Below are 19,657 nucleotides of genomic sequence, written 5' to 3' on the forward strand. Positions count from 1 at the left end.
TTTTTTTTTTTTTAAGATTTTAATTGAGACAGCAAGACAGAGAACACAAGCAGGGGGAGAGGCAGAGGGAGACGGAAAAGCAGACTCCCCGCTAAGCAGGGAGACAGACACAGGGCTCGATCCCAGGACCCCGGGATCAAGACCTGAGCTAAAGGCAGACAGTTAACCAACTGAGCCACCCAGGAGCCCCTTGATTGTCTTTCAAATATGAAATTAAAAGGTTTTTTTCTCCCCTCAATGTAGTACTGTTCTTCCAATTCTTCTTTCCCCACTTATTAAACATAATGTCAGCAGAATTGTATTTCATTGTATGGAAAAGATAAGAAGTCCTAAATAAAAAAATAGACACAGAATGAATTTCATTTTCATACAAAATATGGACGGCTTTCTTGATGAAATTTTTAAAAAAAAATTCTAGTGCCTGATTAATGACCTACGAGCGTGGGGACTGGTTGACCATCACTGGTGGAAACAAAAAGGCAGACCGACAAGAAGCGTGCCATGCGATTCCAGGCCTGGGTATGAGGGTGCCTGGGCTTCCAGGGCACTAATTTGGGAGCAACGAAGTAAAGAATTCCCAGTAGGTACCAGGGCTGCTAGGTCAGGGGTCAGGACAAGCAGCACTGGACTGCATGCTGAAATGTGGCACCTCACACGGAGCAGCAAAGACGACGGAGCCTGGAGGTTGGGCTCCGTGTAGCTTTGGTCGAAGCCTGGAGGTTGGGCTCCGTGTAGCTTTGGTCGAATCCGTTTAATCTTTCGGAGATAAATAGTATAAGCAAAACAAAAATAAAAAGCTAGATATAATACGTGTAAAATCAAATGAGCAAGGAGTCAAGGTTGTTTTATTTTTACTTTATTAATAGCTAGAAAGACTTTTCACTAGGCAAGTGTATTTCTTCCAAGAATTGCCCCAATGTGATCTCAAGAGTCCATGTTAAAACGCCTTTTCTGGAAGCTTCCTTTTCTCAGTTGTTGTATTCCTGAAGAGCCTGGGCCATGAAGAGTTTGCCTAAGTTTTGGGCAGTGAACTCCTTGATGTTCTGGCAGTAAGTGTTAATCTGGCCTGTGCATTTGGGAAAGTGAGAAAGAGAGTCACAATGTTCCACAAATTATAAAATGACCTAGCACACTAGGCAAGCAAGAAAATCAGAATACATAATCACCAGAATTTTATTTTGTTTTGTTCTCAATCAAGAGTTTACAGGAACCAATTCTGTTTGTCCATATCCTTATAATACAGAATGTAAATTCTTTTGAAAATAAGCTATCTTCCACTCTTGGTTACGTGGAGACGGAAGAAAAACAACAGCAGTTAAGTACTATTAGCTATCAATCAAAAGGTACTGACCTTGGAGCTTGGACGCACACTGTACTAACACAAGTGAGAAAACAGCACTGGCTCTCCTCAGCCAGGTACAAAGCAGCTACCAAATCACAGAACTGCAAAGAAAATGGACCACCTGACCCAGATGTGCACAAGTACAGTAGTTTTCAGGCTGTGCTCTAGAAATATTAAGGGTTCCTTTTCTGACCCAAGACAGAGCAGAAGCAGAGCATCCCCATGAAGACAGGGGTCCATCGCTGCTCTTTAAGTCTTAAAACTAATGATCTAATCTGATGCAACATTTATGCAAGGTATTTTATATATACATAATACAAGTCTGTTTGAATTGGAATGTGTCTCGGTTTCCCAAATTTATGTGTGTTCTAGAAGGTTTTAAGAATTTGGAATCTGACCCCCCCGCCACACACACACACACACACACACACACACACACACTGAAAATGTATAAATGGAACTGAGAAATTGTAGAGTATTAGCTTTTTTTTGAGTGGGGTTTTCACTCTAAAAAAATCTCTCACGGACAACCGGCTGAATGAATCAGACAGTATTTAGCAACATTTATACAGAAATAAGGTTATCACAGCTAAACAAGAGCAAAATCAAGTCCTAGCATAGGACACAAGACCCCACCACTGAAAGATAGTGTTAAATGGTAGATACTCCCAAAGTACAACCAGAACTGCATTCCTATTGCTACAATATAAGTCAAAGTAAGGGAAATCCTTTTCCTCCAGTCAGAAAATCCAATTCAATTCAAACACCCACATACAGACGTGGGTTCAGTGCTGGGCTGGAACATGAAAAGTAAGCAGCTTGAGCTGAATGATCTTCTGCGTTATGGAACGTAAATATTTTTCCTTGGTTTCTATGAAAGATGACTCAAATAAAACCTTTCCACTTTAGAAAGTTTATAATGCCATCTCAAAAATGTTTAGCTAAACATAGAGTGAAGAAGCACTGAAAGGACCTTAGAAATAACAAAGACTGACAAATTCTTAAATTTCAGAAATTATAGGTGCTAAATTCAAATTCATCATTCAACCATTTTAAATACACTAGCTTTTATGATATATTTTTCTGTTTATAAATCTCTCCTTGTCTTCTGCTTCCTAAGGAATAGAGAAAACTAGCCATGTTTGCACTGGCCAACAATACCTGCAATGAGCAGAGAATCCATCCTGGCAGGAGGCTGAGGAGGTTTGAAAAGTTTGGACAGATCCTCCTCAGGCAGTGGGGGTTCTCCTCGACTCTGGCGCTGCATATTCTCCTGCTGGCGACGCTGCTGATACTAAAATTCAGAGAAGAAATGATTTGGTTATTTTTCTCTGAGGAGAAAAAAAAAAAAAAAAGACCTCCATCAATTATGCAATCAGCAAAACCCCACTGCCCTGAATTCCAACCTCAGTTTTATAAATGGTAACCCATGGTAACTCCTCCTTCTAAGAAGCTAATAAGTATGGCAACAAAGAAAATTCCTTTGTTGGAAACTCTAGTGTCACTTTGGGCTCTAAGAGTCTATAACTAATGATATCGAAAAAGCAAACTGGTTATGTGGGAAACTGGGGGCTTAAAAGGCAAAGAAGCTCATGATTAGTGAGTGGAGTGATTTTACCATTTCTGACAATGGAGTAGATGACAGCATTACAAGTATGACTCACCTTAACTGTAATAATGAATTAATTAACCACCACATTGGGGAATTTTTTCAACTTTATCCTTACCGACCAAAACAATAATGCTGATGATGGTGATAACTATAACATCATCATCATCACTATCATTATTATTATTATACTAGTAAATACTTCTACTAATCAGCTGTGCTTTTAGCTCTATAGCTAAGAATGAATATTAGCTTAGGAAATGCTCAAAAACTGTCAAACTAGGGGCGCCTGGGTGGCTCAGTCAGTTAAGCGGCTGCCTTCAGCTCAGGTTGTGATCCCAGGGTCCCGGGATCGAGCCCCGCATCGGGCTCCCTGCTCAGTGGGGAGCCTGCTTCTCCCTCTCCCTCTGCCTGCCTCTCTGCCTACTTGTGCTATCTCTCTGTCAAATAAATAAATAAAATCTTAAAAAAAAAACAAAACACTTAAAAAAAAAAAAAAACTGTCAAACTATGGACTCCTAGGATTCTCAGAAGAGAAGGTGGGGTTACATCTAAAGGTATGGATCAACTACAAACTTACTGAGCCAATTACAATCAAGAGGTAATACTTATGGGGTGCTTACAATGGCAGAGGGAAAATATCCCACACAGAGCCTTAAAAGGTCAGGTAATGAGAAACCAAGGTGGGCTAGTAAAAAATTTAAGTTCTTGAGTTCCTAAAGAAGGGAAGTACCTTGCTTTTTGCAAAGATTTCTATACTCATTATAGGGTTTGAGGGTAGAAGCCAGACAAATTTAAAAAGGGTTATGAATGGCGCTGGTACAAATAAACATCAAATGCAAAATTTTAAGACATGCTGGAATTCTGGAAAATGACTGTAAGACTAGTTTCCAGAATCAACTGTCTCCGAGTGGACAGAGTTTCAATTTGATACTCCAGGTCGCATCCCTTCCCTATGGGAAGAACCAGCAGGAGAATGGAATCAAGCGAGGTTTTTCCGTCCTTCCCCCCACCACCACCCTTTAAAAGTTTTTCACTACTGCCATCTTTAACCAACCATCCTCTTTTCAGTTAAAAAGTATATACTTTACAGATTTATATGTGTTTTTTAAATTCTAAGTATGGTAGAAACAAAGTATTTTAAATTTCACTATATATGAACATTGATATTAAAAAAATTTTTTTTAATATAATATTCTCAGAGCCACCTAAGTTGTAGTTGTGCTGAGTTAACACCACCAAGTTTAAAGTACATTTTAATGAACACACGGTAATCCTATACAAATGCTTTCACAGGTAAACATTCTGGAATCAACTTATCTATGAATCAAATGCTGTAAGAATACTTCAGAGCAATACAGTCCAAAAACAATATTCCAGGAACTGTGAAAATCATGTGGCCTTCAAGCAACACGAAAAAAGAAAAGGTTAAATGGCCATAGCAGTATGTATGTGCATATGAGACTATTCAGGTAGTTCTAGGGTTTTTATCTGTATTATACTATCTATTTCACAGCAGTTGGTCTATTATTTCCTATCAAAATTGCTTGCTCTTAATCACAATTGCTCAGTTTTTCAAATGAACTGAAGATTGCTAACTATGCTGCAATGAGCCACTACCAAACCAATTATAGTTAGTAAAGAAATGAGCTGTGACACTCCAGAATCTCTTTTGCCTCTGATTTTCTCAATAAATGTATCTCTTATTTGCATAACACTGCCATCGTGATCTGAGGTTAATATACCAGCTCTCTTTAAAACAGGTATTTATAAGTACAACGTAGAAATAGTATGTGGTAATAAATTAAATATGATAGAGTTACTACTAATAGTCAATGCTTTATCAAATATGATTTTGATCATTTTGAAGATAACTCTTGAAGCACCATACTTAGAAATGAATCCTGTGTATGTCGAATTTTCCCGTAACACCAACCTGATGTTTCTGCTGCTGCTGTTTACTCGTGTTCCTCATGTACGTGTTATATTTAACTATATCTTGGCTCATTTCATCCACTCTGTCCATCAGCAACTGTAGATTCTTCCCCAAATGGTTGCTGAAATGTAAATACACTGACATGTCATACTTTAAAGCCAGATGTCTGCCACTGCTCTAAACACTTCTGAGATATTAAATTGATTTGCCATTTGCTATAAGAATGAGAGCACACAACCGCATAAAAGCAAGGGGACAGCAAAGAATCTGAGTCAGCTTGTTATTAAACTTTCCATACTGAACCCACACCTGTAACCACCAGAGTATCTGAAATAGCTCAGTTTCTTATTAACAGGGCATACATGTATCAGAGTAGGAGCTGTTAAACATATCTAGCAGGTTATCTATAATGTATATTTTCTGAACAACCAAGTTTAACCTAAGGTCAGTACTCCTGCACCCTTTTCTTAGGCCACTTAGCACCACCCCCTCCCCAACTGTGCTCCAGAGCATTTAAATCAGGAGCCATGGAAAGGAGGAACCAGACACTAAGACTTCTGGTACATGATTCCTCTATCCAGCAGGTTCTAAAAGAACAACAATAGCATTTATTCTGCAAAGCCAAATGAAGAAAAAAAGAGGGCTCCTTCCCTCTTGCCCTTCTTAGAATCCATAGTACAGTCATTGACACTTCTTTTCCTCTCCAGAAATTTCTATTGCAACTCATTTACCAAAATCATCTTATAAAGGGATGCTCACGGTTAGTACGATCACCACCATATTCATTGATTTCTGCCTGCAACTATCTCTTACCATGGTAAAGCCTGCTACTACATACATATACTCTAAAAATACCTAGTTAACAAATAGTATTCACACATTCATTTCAAACAAGTATTAAGCACCTATTACATTCTGACTTTAGTGTTAGCAAACAGAGAAGCGATAATGAATGAGACATTCATGGTCTCTATTTTCACTGAGCTTACAAATGATTGGGAGTAGGGAGGAGAAAAAAGGTAGAAACACTTTAGATAGTATGGTTGCCCTATCTCTTTCCCTTATGGAGAGGACAGGCTGAAAGCAAATGATTAGAAGGAATCAGCCAAGCAAAAAAGTATTCTAAGCAGAAGACAGCATTAGTGCTGAATGCCTGAGATGGGCAAGTACTAGGCAGATAAAAAGAAGAGGTCTGGTATGGCTGGAGCACAGTGATAGGTTACAGAGGTCAGACAAACACAGGTGGGAAGCCATTAGCTGCACCACAAAACACCCCAACAACAGTTAGTGTGAACGAGCCTCCTCAACTCCAACTTAAATGGTGCCCTTGAGTTGTACGTGTTTATGATATATTTTGTCTTAAATTTTAAAATGACCACTCTGGCTGCTATGCAGAGAACAGACTGGAGAGTAGAAACCAGGAGATGAGTAAAGAGTCTACTGTGGAGTGCTGGCAAGGATGTAGAGAAATCGGACACCCATACACTGTGCTGGGAAGGCAAAATAATGGTCAAGATGGTAGATTTTATGTTACGTAAATTTTATCTCTACTTTAAAAACTACACACATAAGCACACAGAATCTACTGGGGTATTACAAAGAGAACAGTGGTGGCTTGGACGAGGATGGTGGCAGTAAGCATGGGAAAGCATGAGAAAAATGGGCAGAAGTGAGAGAGAAATCAAGGGTGACTCTCAGTTTCCTGGCTTGAGCAGCCAAATGTTGGTTTATGGCATTTACAGAGAAGGGGCAGGCTGAGGAAGGAACAGACTGGGAATGTTGGGAATAAATGAGAGTAAATTCAGTTACAATATGGATCCTAAATGGACTGTATCTATAACCTGGAGAAAATTAGCAAGTTTTGGCTCTTTCTTAAATAGCAGAAAAGAGCACAGAACTGGGGTGTGTGTGTGTGTGTGTGTGTGTGTGTAAATAAATGTACCATCTAATCCCAAGTCTGGCACTATCTACATAACCTTGGCCCAGTGACTTGGCCTAATGACTTAATCTTTTTTTCAAATGTTTCAGTTTTTTGAAAAAGTGCTTTTTTCAAATTAAGTTTTCATATTTTTCTTATTCCATTTTAATTTTGTGAATCATTTTTTAACTTTAAAATATTTCTTTTTCTTTGGAAACGAGATTAAGTATTTGTTCCTGTTTTCTTCTAATTTCTTAACAGCTTGATTTTAACTTACCTCTAATTAAGTGTCTGGGCCTATGGTGAAAGGTGAGTGAATAAAATGATTTGTTCTACCAAGTAGCTAGTCAAATGTCCAGATCCACTGATTATATAGCCACACTGTGTTCTAAACAACTTCAAGATTAAAATTTAACAATACTCTGTCATCTAAATGCACTCTTTCAATACATTCTAATGAGTACATATGTACTCTGCTAGTCACTTTGTCAGACACTGAGGCTTAAACTCCATAAGACACTGCTGCACTCCACCCATCCTAATGAGAAGACAGGAATGCACCCAGATAAACACAGCACAATGGTGTCATCGTTCTAATAGAATGGAAGCATAAAAGATAGTATGGCAGAACCAGATGAGAGTTTCCAGATTCTCTGACAGCTGAAGTTAAGAGTTTTTGAAGAGGAGTTGGAGACAAGGAAGGTGGGAAGGACACTGACAGATACTGGGTGAAGGCAGTGTGTTCAGACACTCTGGCATGAAAAGCATAATGCCTTTGAAGAACTGCACAGAAGGGCAGGACTGGGAAAAAAGAGAGCAGTGAAACTAAGAGGCAGACAACAGTCATAGCACAGAGAGTCTTGGAAGCCAGGACTAAAAGTTTGGATTCTATTCTAAGGCCAATGGGGAACCAGCCAAAAAGTTAAGCAAAGGAGTAATATGATCATACAATTTGCATTTAGCAAGATCACTACAACGAAAGAGGAAAAGGTTAAAAGCAGGAAGTTAGGAGACTGCGAAAGTAATCAGGAATAGAAATAATGAGGCCCTGGTCTAAGGTAGCAAAAGACACAGAAATAAGATGAAATCACGCCAGGAATGTACACACGAGAAGACAGACCCTGAGGAACACTGATCTTTAGGGATGAACAAAGAGGGATCACCATGGAGAATGAGAAGGGACCTCACAGCGTTGCAGTTGCACAGACTCCAAAAAAAGGTATTTCAGGAAGAAGGAGTCATCAACATATTAAATGTTTAAGTGTCTACAACACCCAGTAACATGGTGATAAAGTCGTCCTTTATGACTTTAGTGAGAGCTCTGACAACATAGAATAGGTGGAACACTAAGAAGTCTGACTACAAAAACAGATGAATGCAAGGTGCCTGGGGGGCTCAGTCAGTTAACCACCCAACTCGATTTCGGCTCAGGTCATGATCTCAGGGTTGTAAGACTGAGCCCTGCATCGGGCTCCACCCTCAGCATGGAGTCTGCTTAAGACTCTCTCTCCTTCTCCCTCTGCTCCACCCCCCCACCCCATACCCGATCGTGTGCACTCTCTCTCTCTCTCTCAAATAAATGAATGAATCTTTAAAAAAAACAGGTGAATATGAACCAAAAGGTGAAAGGAAATGGATAATAATGGCATGAGGTCAAAAAGTGCTTTTTTTGTAACTTTGTTTTTTAAGATGAGGGAGACTTGAATTTAAACGTCCTTATTCTTGGAAGATGTATGTTCAAATATTTAGGGGTTAAAAGTTATGTCAGGAATTTACTTTCAAATGGTTCAGAAAAAAAAAGTTATGCATTTATGTATATAGATAGCAGGTATAAATGTGGCAAGACAGACCACTGGTGAATCTACGCAAAAGGTTTATGTGTGTTCATCAGATTGTTTTCTTTCAGTTTTTCTGAGGAGTTGAACATTTTCAATTTTTTTTAATGGGAAAAACAAGTCAAGAAACCTAATAGAAAAGAACCAGTACGGAAAGTAACTGAAGATATCTGAGGAAAGAGAGTGTAGAAGAACCCAGTCAGATTCCGAGAAGGCAGGATGGACAGGAATGGAGCACCAACCCTTTCATTTCTATCAGTGGGAGAACTGAGGCCCAGAGAGCTAAGCAAGAAATGCTATCATTACTATGCAATTAGTTGTTAAATAAGTCATTTATATGCTGAAGTGCAAAAGGAATTCAGAGAAGAGAAAGATCACCACAAACCCTACAACTGGGCGATGGGCAGGAGGATAGTGACACTGGAGAAAATGATAAAGGAGAGTTACTGCCATATGCAGAGACAGATCCATTATTTGTTCCTACATCTTAAATCCTGGAGTCTGACTACACTAATTATAGCAATGAGAAAGGTGCTACTAGAATAGACCCTCTCGATCTACACCAAAAAATGTCTTTAATATAAAGTAATATTGTTAAATATATGTAATTAGCAAAAGAACACAAGCATAGATATGTGGCCTTTAAACATTTCATAACATTTTTATCACTACAATGTTCTTCAAAATATATCCAATAAGAAACACTCAAAAATCTGTACAACAGATCTTGAATGGCAAAAGGAATTAAAATAATACCTATTTCAAATAATATTCACAGGAAATCAGGTCCATTACCAAGAGCAACTTTATGGGGATCTTTTCAGTACCCATTCAACTAGAATACTGAACCAGGGAGTTACTGTTAGGAGTTTCAATAATATAGCCTTTTCTTTTATTGTCAAGGAAACAAAGAACTGAAAAACAGCTCACTTCAACAGATGTGAACCAAGACACGCAGTGAGAAGTCTGCTCTGGCTGCAGACTTAATGTATAATGCCCACCCTTAGTTTACTTGTTTAAAGAGGAAATAAAAACAGAATTGTTTCTTCATGTGTGAAAAGCTGAAGGCTTGGGTAACACATTTGTAAACATTAATAAAGGCTGTTATGAAACAGCCATTGCTAGAACTTCCAGCCAATAAAATTAAAACTAAAAATTTTTTAAATTCTTTAAATGAAAGGAAATGTAGTATGCTTTATTCACAGCCTAGAACAAATATATCAGGTAAACCAAAAAAGTGTATCCACATATGGGCTGTGAAAAGCAAGACCAAGCAAAATTTGAGGAGCTTCTTGGGCATGATTTCTGATATGGTTTCTTAGAAAAAAATTTATGGCGACAGGCCTGACTACCATTATGCCATTGATGTAAGAAATTAAAATTTGAAGGGCGCCTGGGTGGCTCAGTCGGTTAAGCGTCTGACTCTCGATTTTGGCTCAGGTCATGATCTCAGGGTCATGAGACGGAGCTCCGCGTCAGGCTCCACACTCAGTGGGGAGTCTGCCTGAGATTCTCTCTCTCCCTCTCCCACTCAGCCCCTCCCCTCCAGCCCCTCCCCCCACTTGCATGCTCGCTCGCTCTCTCTCTCTCAAACAAATAAATCTTAAAAATAAATTGAAATTTGAGATGTGCAAAGTCTTTTAAAACAGTAGTATCAGTTTGGATGAATGTAACAACCCATCAGCATAGGCGCTGCTTCAGGGTTGCTTCATTTTTTTCCTTCCAACAGCAACACAAATTTACCTTTTAAATAATTTCACATGAAAAGGAAAGGGCCCCTCTTTCTATTTCACATAAAATACAGAAGATAAAAACAGTAATAAAATATTTGTCTAGATCTTAGTTGCTATGGCAAACTGGGAACATTTTCTTGGCTATTATAAATGCTGTTTTGGACAAACAGACATTACGGACCAGCTCACTGGTAATTTAAAGCACAAAAGGGCTGTATTTGTTTTGTATGCTCAATAAGCTTGGGAAAAGGTGAAGGCATATATTATATAAGCAAACACTTCCATGTAGTAAATTTAAAATTATTGTATAACTACATATACTCAATACATCAAATTGTAACCTTGCATGCTAAAGAATGTTCTTAGTGCAATGCTTTAAATACAGGTGTGCTCAGTGTGTTTGTAAAAGCAATGAAGACTTAAGTATGACCTTCTAAAAGAGACAAATTAAAGGACTATTATGAATATATGTGTGCAGTCAAGAGTGCACTCTTCAGTGCCAAATGAGCCTTGAAAGCTAGCTGTATCACTCAGCACTCCGTTTACCATGCAGTTTCCATCTCCTTCCTCTGTACATACTTTCTCGTGGCCCCTATGATGGATTCATGCAATACGAAGTGTCACTTCAAGTACGGTCCTATCCAGCCCAGAGCATGGAGAACAATACTGGGCTCTCGGTCCTCCTGGGTTTACCCTACTTGTCTTCTAACAAACAAGTACAAAGTCTGTATGTTCTTTTGCACAAGCTTCTATCTGGGATTAGAGAAATCTGATAAACTGAGCCTCTATTCCAAACTGGTTGCTTAAGAAAACACACCTTGTTTTTTTCAGTCATCCAACAAATGCATATAGACTGACTACCTACTCTATTTAATTTCATTCTACAGGCCTGCTGCTAGCATTCTTCCACCACAAAACAATCACTAAGATCAAGCGTAAAGGGCACTTAAGAGGAGCTATATAGACGATTCTGCTTATATTTCTGTTAAGAGCAATAAATGCTAGGAAAAGAAACATTAATTCCATAAAGGAAATAATCTGTTTGGAACACCTCAGTCAGCACTTTACCAATACAATAAATAATACGTAGCAACTAGGTAGCTAAAGCAGTCACAATGGAGGAAGTTATGTCACCACCGTCTAAGACAGAAAAAGCAGTGTCAGGTTCAGAAAATCCTAATTTTACTTGAAAATCCACATTGGAAATTCACTACTAATAGAGTCTGCATCTGAACAAGGGCAAGTGCCACCAGTAAAACGAAGAAGCATTTTTGTATTTTTCCTGAGCATTATTAAATATCCCGACATAATACCATAGGCCTCCAAGGACAGTGTACAATAAATAAAGCTAAGCCCCCCCGCCCCGCCAAAAAACCCTCCCCCATGGGCATTTACCCCATATCAAAGCAAAAATGATACAGCAAAGGCATCAGAGGGTTCTTATAACAGGAATTATTAGTATTCAAACACTTTCATTTTATCAGTTTGGCTTTTTTCCTGGGATCTTAGCAGGGCTAGACAAATACTACATGTCATTACATATGTCTCAAGAACCTCAAAATATGCTTGGATAATTTTTCTCTGGATCCATGGGTTAAATTCTAAGTGAAAGAATCTTTTGCAGAAAGTGATTAAAAAAGGACTTTTCATCAGACAGGGTCACTTACCTACTAGCAAGACTGAGCAATTCATGTTTATCTGCTACAGCTGACTTCTTCTCAAGCTCCCACATTAGGACGTTGATCAGATGTGAATTTTTAATTACAATCGGCACTTCTTCAAACATGTGCTCAAAGGTGATATTTCCCTTTTTCAATCTGTGAAGCATGTTAAAAAATACTTTAGTCTGGTGGTCAGAAGTAAGTGTTAAATTGACTATTTCATACATTTTCCCTAATTACAGGCCCTCTCCAGGATCTTTGTTTCATTAGCACTCTTTAAAAAAGAGAAACTAGTTTTAGAGAGTCAAGCATAAGTCGAATGATTTGAATAACACTGAAAACAATCCAAGTTTGAGCTATAAAGCCCAGAAAACAAAGATTCTTGGCAGAAGAAACTATTCTTTCTTTGTAATCAGGTATCTTCAAAATTTCATTGATACTAAAATGTAAATGTCATGGGTAGTTATGCTATATAATCTGTATCTAAAACATTTAAAATAAATAGCTAGAACAGAGAAATACTTCAGTTCTTGGAAAGTTCATTTTAAAAGCCTACCGAACTAAAGAAACTAACAACTAGCAGAACACTCACAGGATATCCTATACACAATGGTTCAGAACACAGCAAGAATGCAATTTCTCATTAATTTAGTTGTAACTACCATACACAGGAATTGTTCATGAGTGAGCTTTTAAAACCTTTTGCACCTTAATTTCTTTAGAAGCTATTGGGAAACTAGCAAAGAACTGTCCTACATGAAATCAAAGCCACTAACTTCAATTTAATAAGAAATCAAAACTCCCATAATTAACAGAAAATGAAAGAATTCTGAGTTTTTAAAAATTTTAATGTAAATATTCCAATGCCATTATTAAGATCATAAAACAGCTTTACCGATTAAGTCTGTGCATATCTATCACCCATAAAATTTCCAAAATGCCACATTCCTTACTGATACCTTAAAATGTTTATGTCTTTCCCATCTCCACCCCCCATGAAACAGGCGCTCAGAAAGTAAGACATACAGCTCACAATCATCCTGACACAGAGCTCACAGTCTGACAGCCGCCGGTCACTCATCCCACCTCCCTTTATTTAATCATTTATTTCTTCAAATTCAGTAGCTAATTAATTCCCACTCCAACTGAATTCACCCACAGTGAGAACAACAGATGAGACATTCCATAAAGAACAGTTTAAACATGGAAAGGGAGAAATCAAGTGGCACTCGGCCATGCAAAAGACTTCTACCATCCACATGGCAAAAGCATTACCACGCCACCACTACCAAGGATTCAATAAATGTGGCAAACTAAAATCTTAAAAGGAAAACAGCCAATGCTTTACCATACACCTCACAGGCCCCCAAACACTTACGCTTCAGGAGAAAAATCCTTCTCTTTACAAACTTCCATCAGTTTAGGAGTCAGTCTGTATGCTTTCAGAGAGAGAGACCCTTGGGCAGTTTTTATGGGATCTCAAATAAGGAAAAGAGAAAGAAATTACTAACAATTTCGTTACTGACAATGCTTTGCCTGAATGACACTGGTTCTAGGCACACTGTTACTTACCACACGATATTTACAAAATGAAGATCAAAATAAAAGATCAGAACTCAATCTGAAGCAGATTAAAAGCAGTATAGCGAATAGTTAAGTGAAAATGTAGGAACCTTATCATCCTACTTGGAATTGGTAGAGTAACTTCCTCCCAACGTTTTAAAAACAGAAGATTCAAAATGCAGTTATTTTCAAATCTATTCATCAGCTTGAACCAGAAATCTTGATGAAAATTAAACATCTCATATGTTCTATACACCTTATATTCATCTTGTATAATTAGAAGAAAAATACTAATGAATATTAAATGTGAAAATACACTGCATGCATTTGTGTAGTTCAGTCGACTAATTTAAATGAATAGCCCTGTGAACAAAATTTATCCATCCTAATAGTCACTGTCCAAATTTTTTAGTTAAAACAGATTCTAAAAATGAAATGACTAAAAAGTGCTATCACAAAAGTGTCTTTTTAGTTCCAGAGAAACTCATTTTGTCAAAACTAGCTGCTTACACACTCCATGAGTAAGGGAGCTTAGCACTTGCTGCATGATAACGGCTCCGGCATGCCAATATTCGCCTAAAACCTGTGTTAACATTCATGTTGTCTGAAACTTAACACAGTGAAACTTTTAGCAATAGGTGATAAAATGAAAACCAAAATAGATTGAAACAAGTGGAAAATTCATCAAGGTCTGATGATGCAATGTTTCCAGCCAATATAAGTACACTTTAACAACTTGTTCTTTACTGTAATCCAATTGTTAACATACTGAAACAATTTTGGGGCAGCTCATAAGATTGATCGTATTCATTAGTATTTTTTCTGACAGATACTCAGGACGTTACATTTACTTCTCAGCTGGAAACTATATGCAAGTCTGCCAGATATGGCAAACTGTGAGTGTTTGGGGAGGGGGAAGGCTATAAAGCTGTTAAATTGCCTACAGTTCTGATACAGCACAGAACATCTGGTCTGGAGAGCTTGAGGAAACACCATTAAATAGGCCGAAAAGAAAAAAATCTTTGTGCTAAGAAACAGTCCAGGTTTTGTACGCTGCTGTCAGAGGTATAAAAAAAACTTGGCACGCTGTGTTATGATTGGTCAGTCACGTACAGAGCCAGACACTCTAGCAATTGGGGTTTGTTAGACATCTGGTCTAGTTCCACCAGCCCCTTCAAATGAGGGAGGGGAGATGGAGGAATAAAAATGAAGCAGCTACTCCAGCATTCCAAAATGTACACATCAGGGCTCTGATAGCAAGAAAAATAAACAGAAAGAAGGAAACCCTGTCTAGACTTAGCTGCTGCTGAGGCTGCTGCAGAAACAGGGTTGGTATTTACTTGAGAAGGCCTGCCAGGCTGCTCTTAAGAGGCAAAAAGACAGAAAGCAAAAATAGTAGTAATAACATTAAGGGAAGAAAAGAATAATAAAGGAAACTCCTACTAACCGTAAATGAGAACGACAGATTCTTCAATGGCATGCTGGTAACTGAACTGAGAATCCAGGAGTGCTCGGGTGACGAACGAGCCATAGTACGTGGACTGGTACCAACCCACGTGGAGGTGATCAATGTTGACATGGCGAAGGCTGCGCATCATTTCCATCTGATATTGGACTAGATGACAGGGAGGAGGGGGTAAAAGAAAAACTATTTAATGATGCCACAAATAGTAAAAAACAAGCCTTTTTGGAAACTTGTTTTTACACAACTATTTATTAGCTAAAGGACACAGTTTCCAGATTTCAAATTCATTCAGTTCACCTATACCGAAAATGAATTTAAGCTTTCAAATCATTTCAAATCACTGAAGCTTTCCTTTTTTCATTAATGAAATAACATACTGTAGAAAAGTTACTAAAAACAACAGTAATAATGTCTTGTTCTAAACAAGAAATTATTTATTAAATGTGGTTTCCACTCCCTTCTTAAAACTCTTAAAAATAGTAAATGTTTAAGAAAAAAATTGTATAACTGCTAAAATGGTTAATTTTAAGACATTTCATTTGAATTAATAAAGTGAGAATGGCTTCTTCAACACAGCTTTTAGAACTGAGAAGTTAAAATCATCAAGAAAATGAATAGGGAAACAATTAACTACCACATTATTTAAATATGAACAGAATACAAGCTGTAGCTGATTTAAAATATAAGAATTCATTTTTGCCTTCATCTGGTGCCCCCTGCTGCATATGCTAAATTTTAAAAAAATTCTTTTTTCTTGTTTGTGTATTCTTTTGCGTTAAGTAACAGATATTAATTTTTCATTAGAGTTATAGGTTAATCACCATGTATAGAATGAAAAGGTTGAAAGACTTTTACTTTCATCAAATTAATGACTATAATGTCTATTATTAACTTAAAGCAATATTACAAGAATAGGTGCAAACTGAGACTTTAATAAATAGAAGATTTTAAAAAGCAATATAGTCCAATAATGAATAGCAAATATGTAATACAGGAGACAATTTTATAGTCAACATAATAACCAAGTTACTTCTATTATAATGAATGTACAACTATGTGGAGTAAATATATTTGCTTACCTTGGAATCTAACCTATTTCATTTTTAAGCTTTTAATCAGGCTTTAGCAAAAGTAAAGTTATATGCCTGTCATTTCCTTGGTTATAGCACTATGGTTTAATAAAGCAAACAAGATTCAGGATCATAAAGTACAAAAGAACCTCCCTCAGATGGTCACAATCTTATTTTTTCAACGTTTGTTACTAGGCAAAGAAATTATAAATCTGCTTATTCCAAGGAAGGTTATATTTCTCATGATAAATATGGCAGCCAACTTTTCAACTATTCAAGAATTTGGTTTTTTAGTTTTTCTTTTTATATACAATATGATGGCCTCAAGAAGAAGCAGTATAAAAATAATATGATAATCTTATATCAATTATCTTTTATCTTAAATTTTTGTCCCTCTGGCACATAACAGACCTCCTTTCCAGCTACTTTAACAGATTTGTACGTATCAACCACATAAATATGGTATAGAACCATTGCTATGGGCTCTTTCTGCTTTAAAATTCCCGCTTTTAAATTAAAATCACCCATTTGACTAATGGAATTTAATCAAATACCACAAGTAAAACAGGAGCCAGTACTATTCATTTTAAAGGAATAGGGAGAAGGAGATAGGGAGAGATTACCAAGCAATTGACAGTACCATCATGATTTTATAGGATGATTTTTTTTTTTAAATCAGTATTTCCAAAATATCTGCCAATGTACAATTTAGGTGTAATATAAGCAGAAGTTAGATTCAATTTGCAACAGCAGAAAAAAAAGAAAAGACTTGGAATCTTGAGATCTAGGTTCTCATACTAGCTCTTAGATTGCTCTTAGATTTTTCCCATGGGGAATCTTGCTGTCCAGTTAATGATCCTTTTCTGATGCTCAGCCTTCCCATCTCCAGAAAGATCAGAGAGCACATCACAAGCAAAATGTTGTGACTCCACAGTGTTCATTAAATATGCTAATTAAAGTGATAATTTTTCTAAAGACTAAAGCAGAGCCTCCAGCATGCATTAATACCTAAAAAATGCATTTCTCTGGAAGAGTCTGTAATCTTACTAAGTTTCTCCCCAAATAGCCTGAATACAATAGGTTTTATAATAGCATTTTCAGGATGCAGGAGGTAAAACAAACTATATGATTAGTAGCAAACCTCCAAATTCCTTCTTCACCCAGAATCTTACCTATTTTATAGCTCCTTGGACAAGAATGAAAATGAAGTATTCCTCTCAGCTAAAAAGAGACTAAGGGATAGGAGGCTTGTCACTCTACAGGAAATACCACTGCTCCAGTGTATTTACTTCTTGAGAATTGAGAAGTAGAGAGATGAGCTTGCAAGGCTCTAATAAAAATTTATTTTTAAGGTTATAAAGAGTTTTCATATGACCTAAATATGGCAAATAAATATTAAAATGTAAGGGGTAGGACCAAGACAGGTAAGTTGATAAATTGCTTCTAAAAATCTACAAGGCACTGGAATTTCACTATTACACAAAAAATACAGTCTGGGCCTATTCTATGTGAAATGTCCAAATATTCTCTATTTCGGTTTGGACTTTCCACCCCAAGTTTAAAAATTAAAAAACACAACTTAAAGAATGTCCTCTTGGAGGTGTCACACAAAGAAAGAAAGGATCTTAAAGGACTGCAAGTGCCTGGGTGGCACAGTTGGTTGACCATCCAACTCTCTGGTTTTGCTTCAAGTTGTGATCTCAGGGTCGTGAGATCGAGCCCTGCACTGGGCCCCATGTCGGCCTCTATGCAGCGTTCCAGGTAGGGCTCCATACTCAGCACAGAGTCTGATTAAGATTCTCTCTTCCTCTCCCTCTGCCCCTTCTGCTCATGCTCTCTCTAAAATAAATAAATAAATCTTAAAAAATAAAAGGACTGCAAGTGATCTGTGAAAAGATGAGCTTCAAAGTAAAGTTCGGGTGCACTGAGGCCCAGTCCTCACCAGGACTATTCATATGAGCCTCCAGTAAGTGCACAGTTCAAAGAGGTAAGTTTAATTCAATAACCAAACAAACAAAAATTTAAGTGATATGTTTTTCTATTATATACAAGCTGAGGACCAAGAAAAACCTCAGAGCCTGCCAAGTGAATTGCTTTCTTTGCAGACTTTTCGGTCTGTGTCCTCCCTTTTAATGGTGACAAAGACATGTGACTCTCATCTCCCTTCACCCAGTGTTTCTTTTCTTCCCCCTCCAACCCAAGTTTTCAAAAAACACAAAACCAAACCCTGCAAGTATCCTCACAAATCTAAGGATAAGAAATGCACAGCAGACTATCCCAATAAAACAGTCTCAAAACCACGCTCCTGGCAGCTACCACCAATCAAATGATCTGAGCTGCCACACCAGCTAACACCTATTTATTTACCCCTCCGGCCTATGGAAGACACAAGGAAAACATCGTGAAATGGTGATGTCCCAGTTAATTTTACCCAGGAAATAAGGAACGACCACTGCAGATTCTCATCTCCCAGGCGAATGCCATTGCTTTTGTGGCTATGCTAGTTTCTCTCAGGAGTTATACTGGGGTGGGCACTTAAGGCACACACAAGAGACCCAATTTAGCTACAACACTAAGATAACAGGGGAGGAGAGGAAGCTCATGCTTTCTGGAAGTGGCTACGAGGATGCCTTGTCCCAGCCCACAGGCTCTGGGTGAGTGGGAGGTAGAGCCGTATTTGCCTTCTCCTGCCCAGCTGAACTCACTTTACTGGGCTGGAGTTTTAACAGGAGGGCATAAAAGATGTGCCTAGGTAGAGATAAGGTTCATCCCTGTGTAGGGAGTGCCTCGTACCTCAGAACTCAAGAGAATCACAGCAAAAGAAACAAAAGGAAAAAAGAGAAGGAAAAGAAAAAATGAGGCTCCTTGATAGAAAGTACCACAATTCCCTACTGTTGAGTTAATGCAGGTCAATGAAGTAAGAAATAAGCATTTCCTGGCATCTTTGTAGAGTTGGTCCAGGGTTAGGCACACTTTCACTTTTATTCTAAAGTTCTCATATTTAACAAAAAGAAGCCCAAAAGCAGCAATTTCAACCAATGATATTCACTTCTGAATTGATAACCAAATATTCCTGGGGGAGTTCCCAAAGATGAATAGCAAGAGGAAAATTGTTTTGGAGGGGGACTATTTTTAAATCATGGTAATATCCAACAGAAGGGCTCAGCTCAGAATTGTACAGTGAAAAGTTCAGGAAGGAACTTTTTAATTTTTAAGCATTCTTAGTCTAAAAAGCAAACACCCTACTGACTGAGGAGAAACAGTGCACAGCAAATGAATTTCAAAAACAAATTGGTAGTTACTATTAAGCCAACTCAAATTACTAATACAAAAGCAATACTTAACATGCAACTGAGGTGGGTGCTACAAAATTTGGAAGGATTATAAAAATGAGCTGAAGTTTTATAAATCTCTTCAATCTCTACAATTGTCTTAATTGGCTAAGCCTCTCCCAAGCAAAGGAGAACCTGGTTTACAACACTGAGTAACTGTTCGAGGTTTGGCACCAGTATATTCATATTCACT

General features: G+C 37.7%; 1 protein-coding gene across 2 annotated transcripts in view; it reads right to left on the bottom strand.

The window, feature by feature from the left end:
• Window positions 1–848: 848 nt before the first annotated feature.
• EIF3H (eukaryotic translation initiation factor 3 subunit H) overlaps window positions 849–19,657 on the bottom strand; it is a 94,001-nt gene continuing 75,192 nt past the window's right edge. Inside the window, exons 3-9 of one of the 2 annotated variants that reach the window (XR_004300822.1) lie at window positions 15,045–15,212; window positions 13,413–13,512; window positions 12,041–12,190; window positions 4,888–5,008; window positions 2,504–2,636; window positions 1,352–1,443; window positions 849–1,066 (exon numbers count right to left, since the gene is read on the bottom strand). Coding sequence is in view for 1 of the 2 variants with exons in the window: in XM_032415598.1 (XP_032271489.1) it covers window positions 969–1,066; window positions 2,504–2,636; window positions 4,888–5,008; window positions 12,041–12,190; window positions 13,413–13,512; window positions 15,045–15,212 (770 nt within the window). In the remaining variant the exon portion in view is untranslated. The remainder of the gene's footprint in view (window positions 1,067–1,351; window positions 1,444–2,503; window positions 2,637–4,887; window positions 5,009–12,040; window positions 12,191–13,412; window positions 13,513–15,044; window positions 15,213–19,657) is intronic. The other variant, XM_032415598.1, reaches the window with a different exon arrangement.

The sequence above is a fragment of the Phoca vitulina genome, unplaced genomic scaffold, assembly GCF_004348235.1.
Source record: "Phoca vitulina isolate PV1807 unplaced genomic scaffold, GSC_HSeal_1.0 scaffold18, whole genome shotgun sequence".
NCBI lineage: Eukaryota > Metazoa > Chordata > Mammalia > Carnivora > Phocidae > Phoca > Phoca vitulina.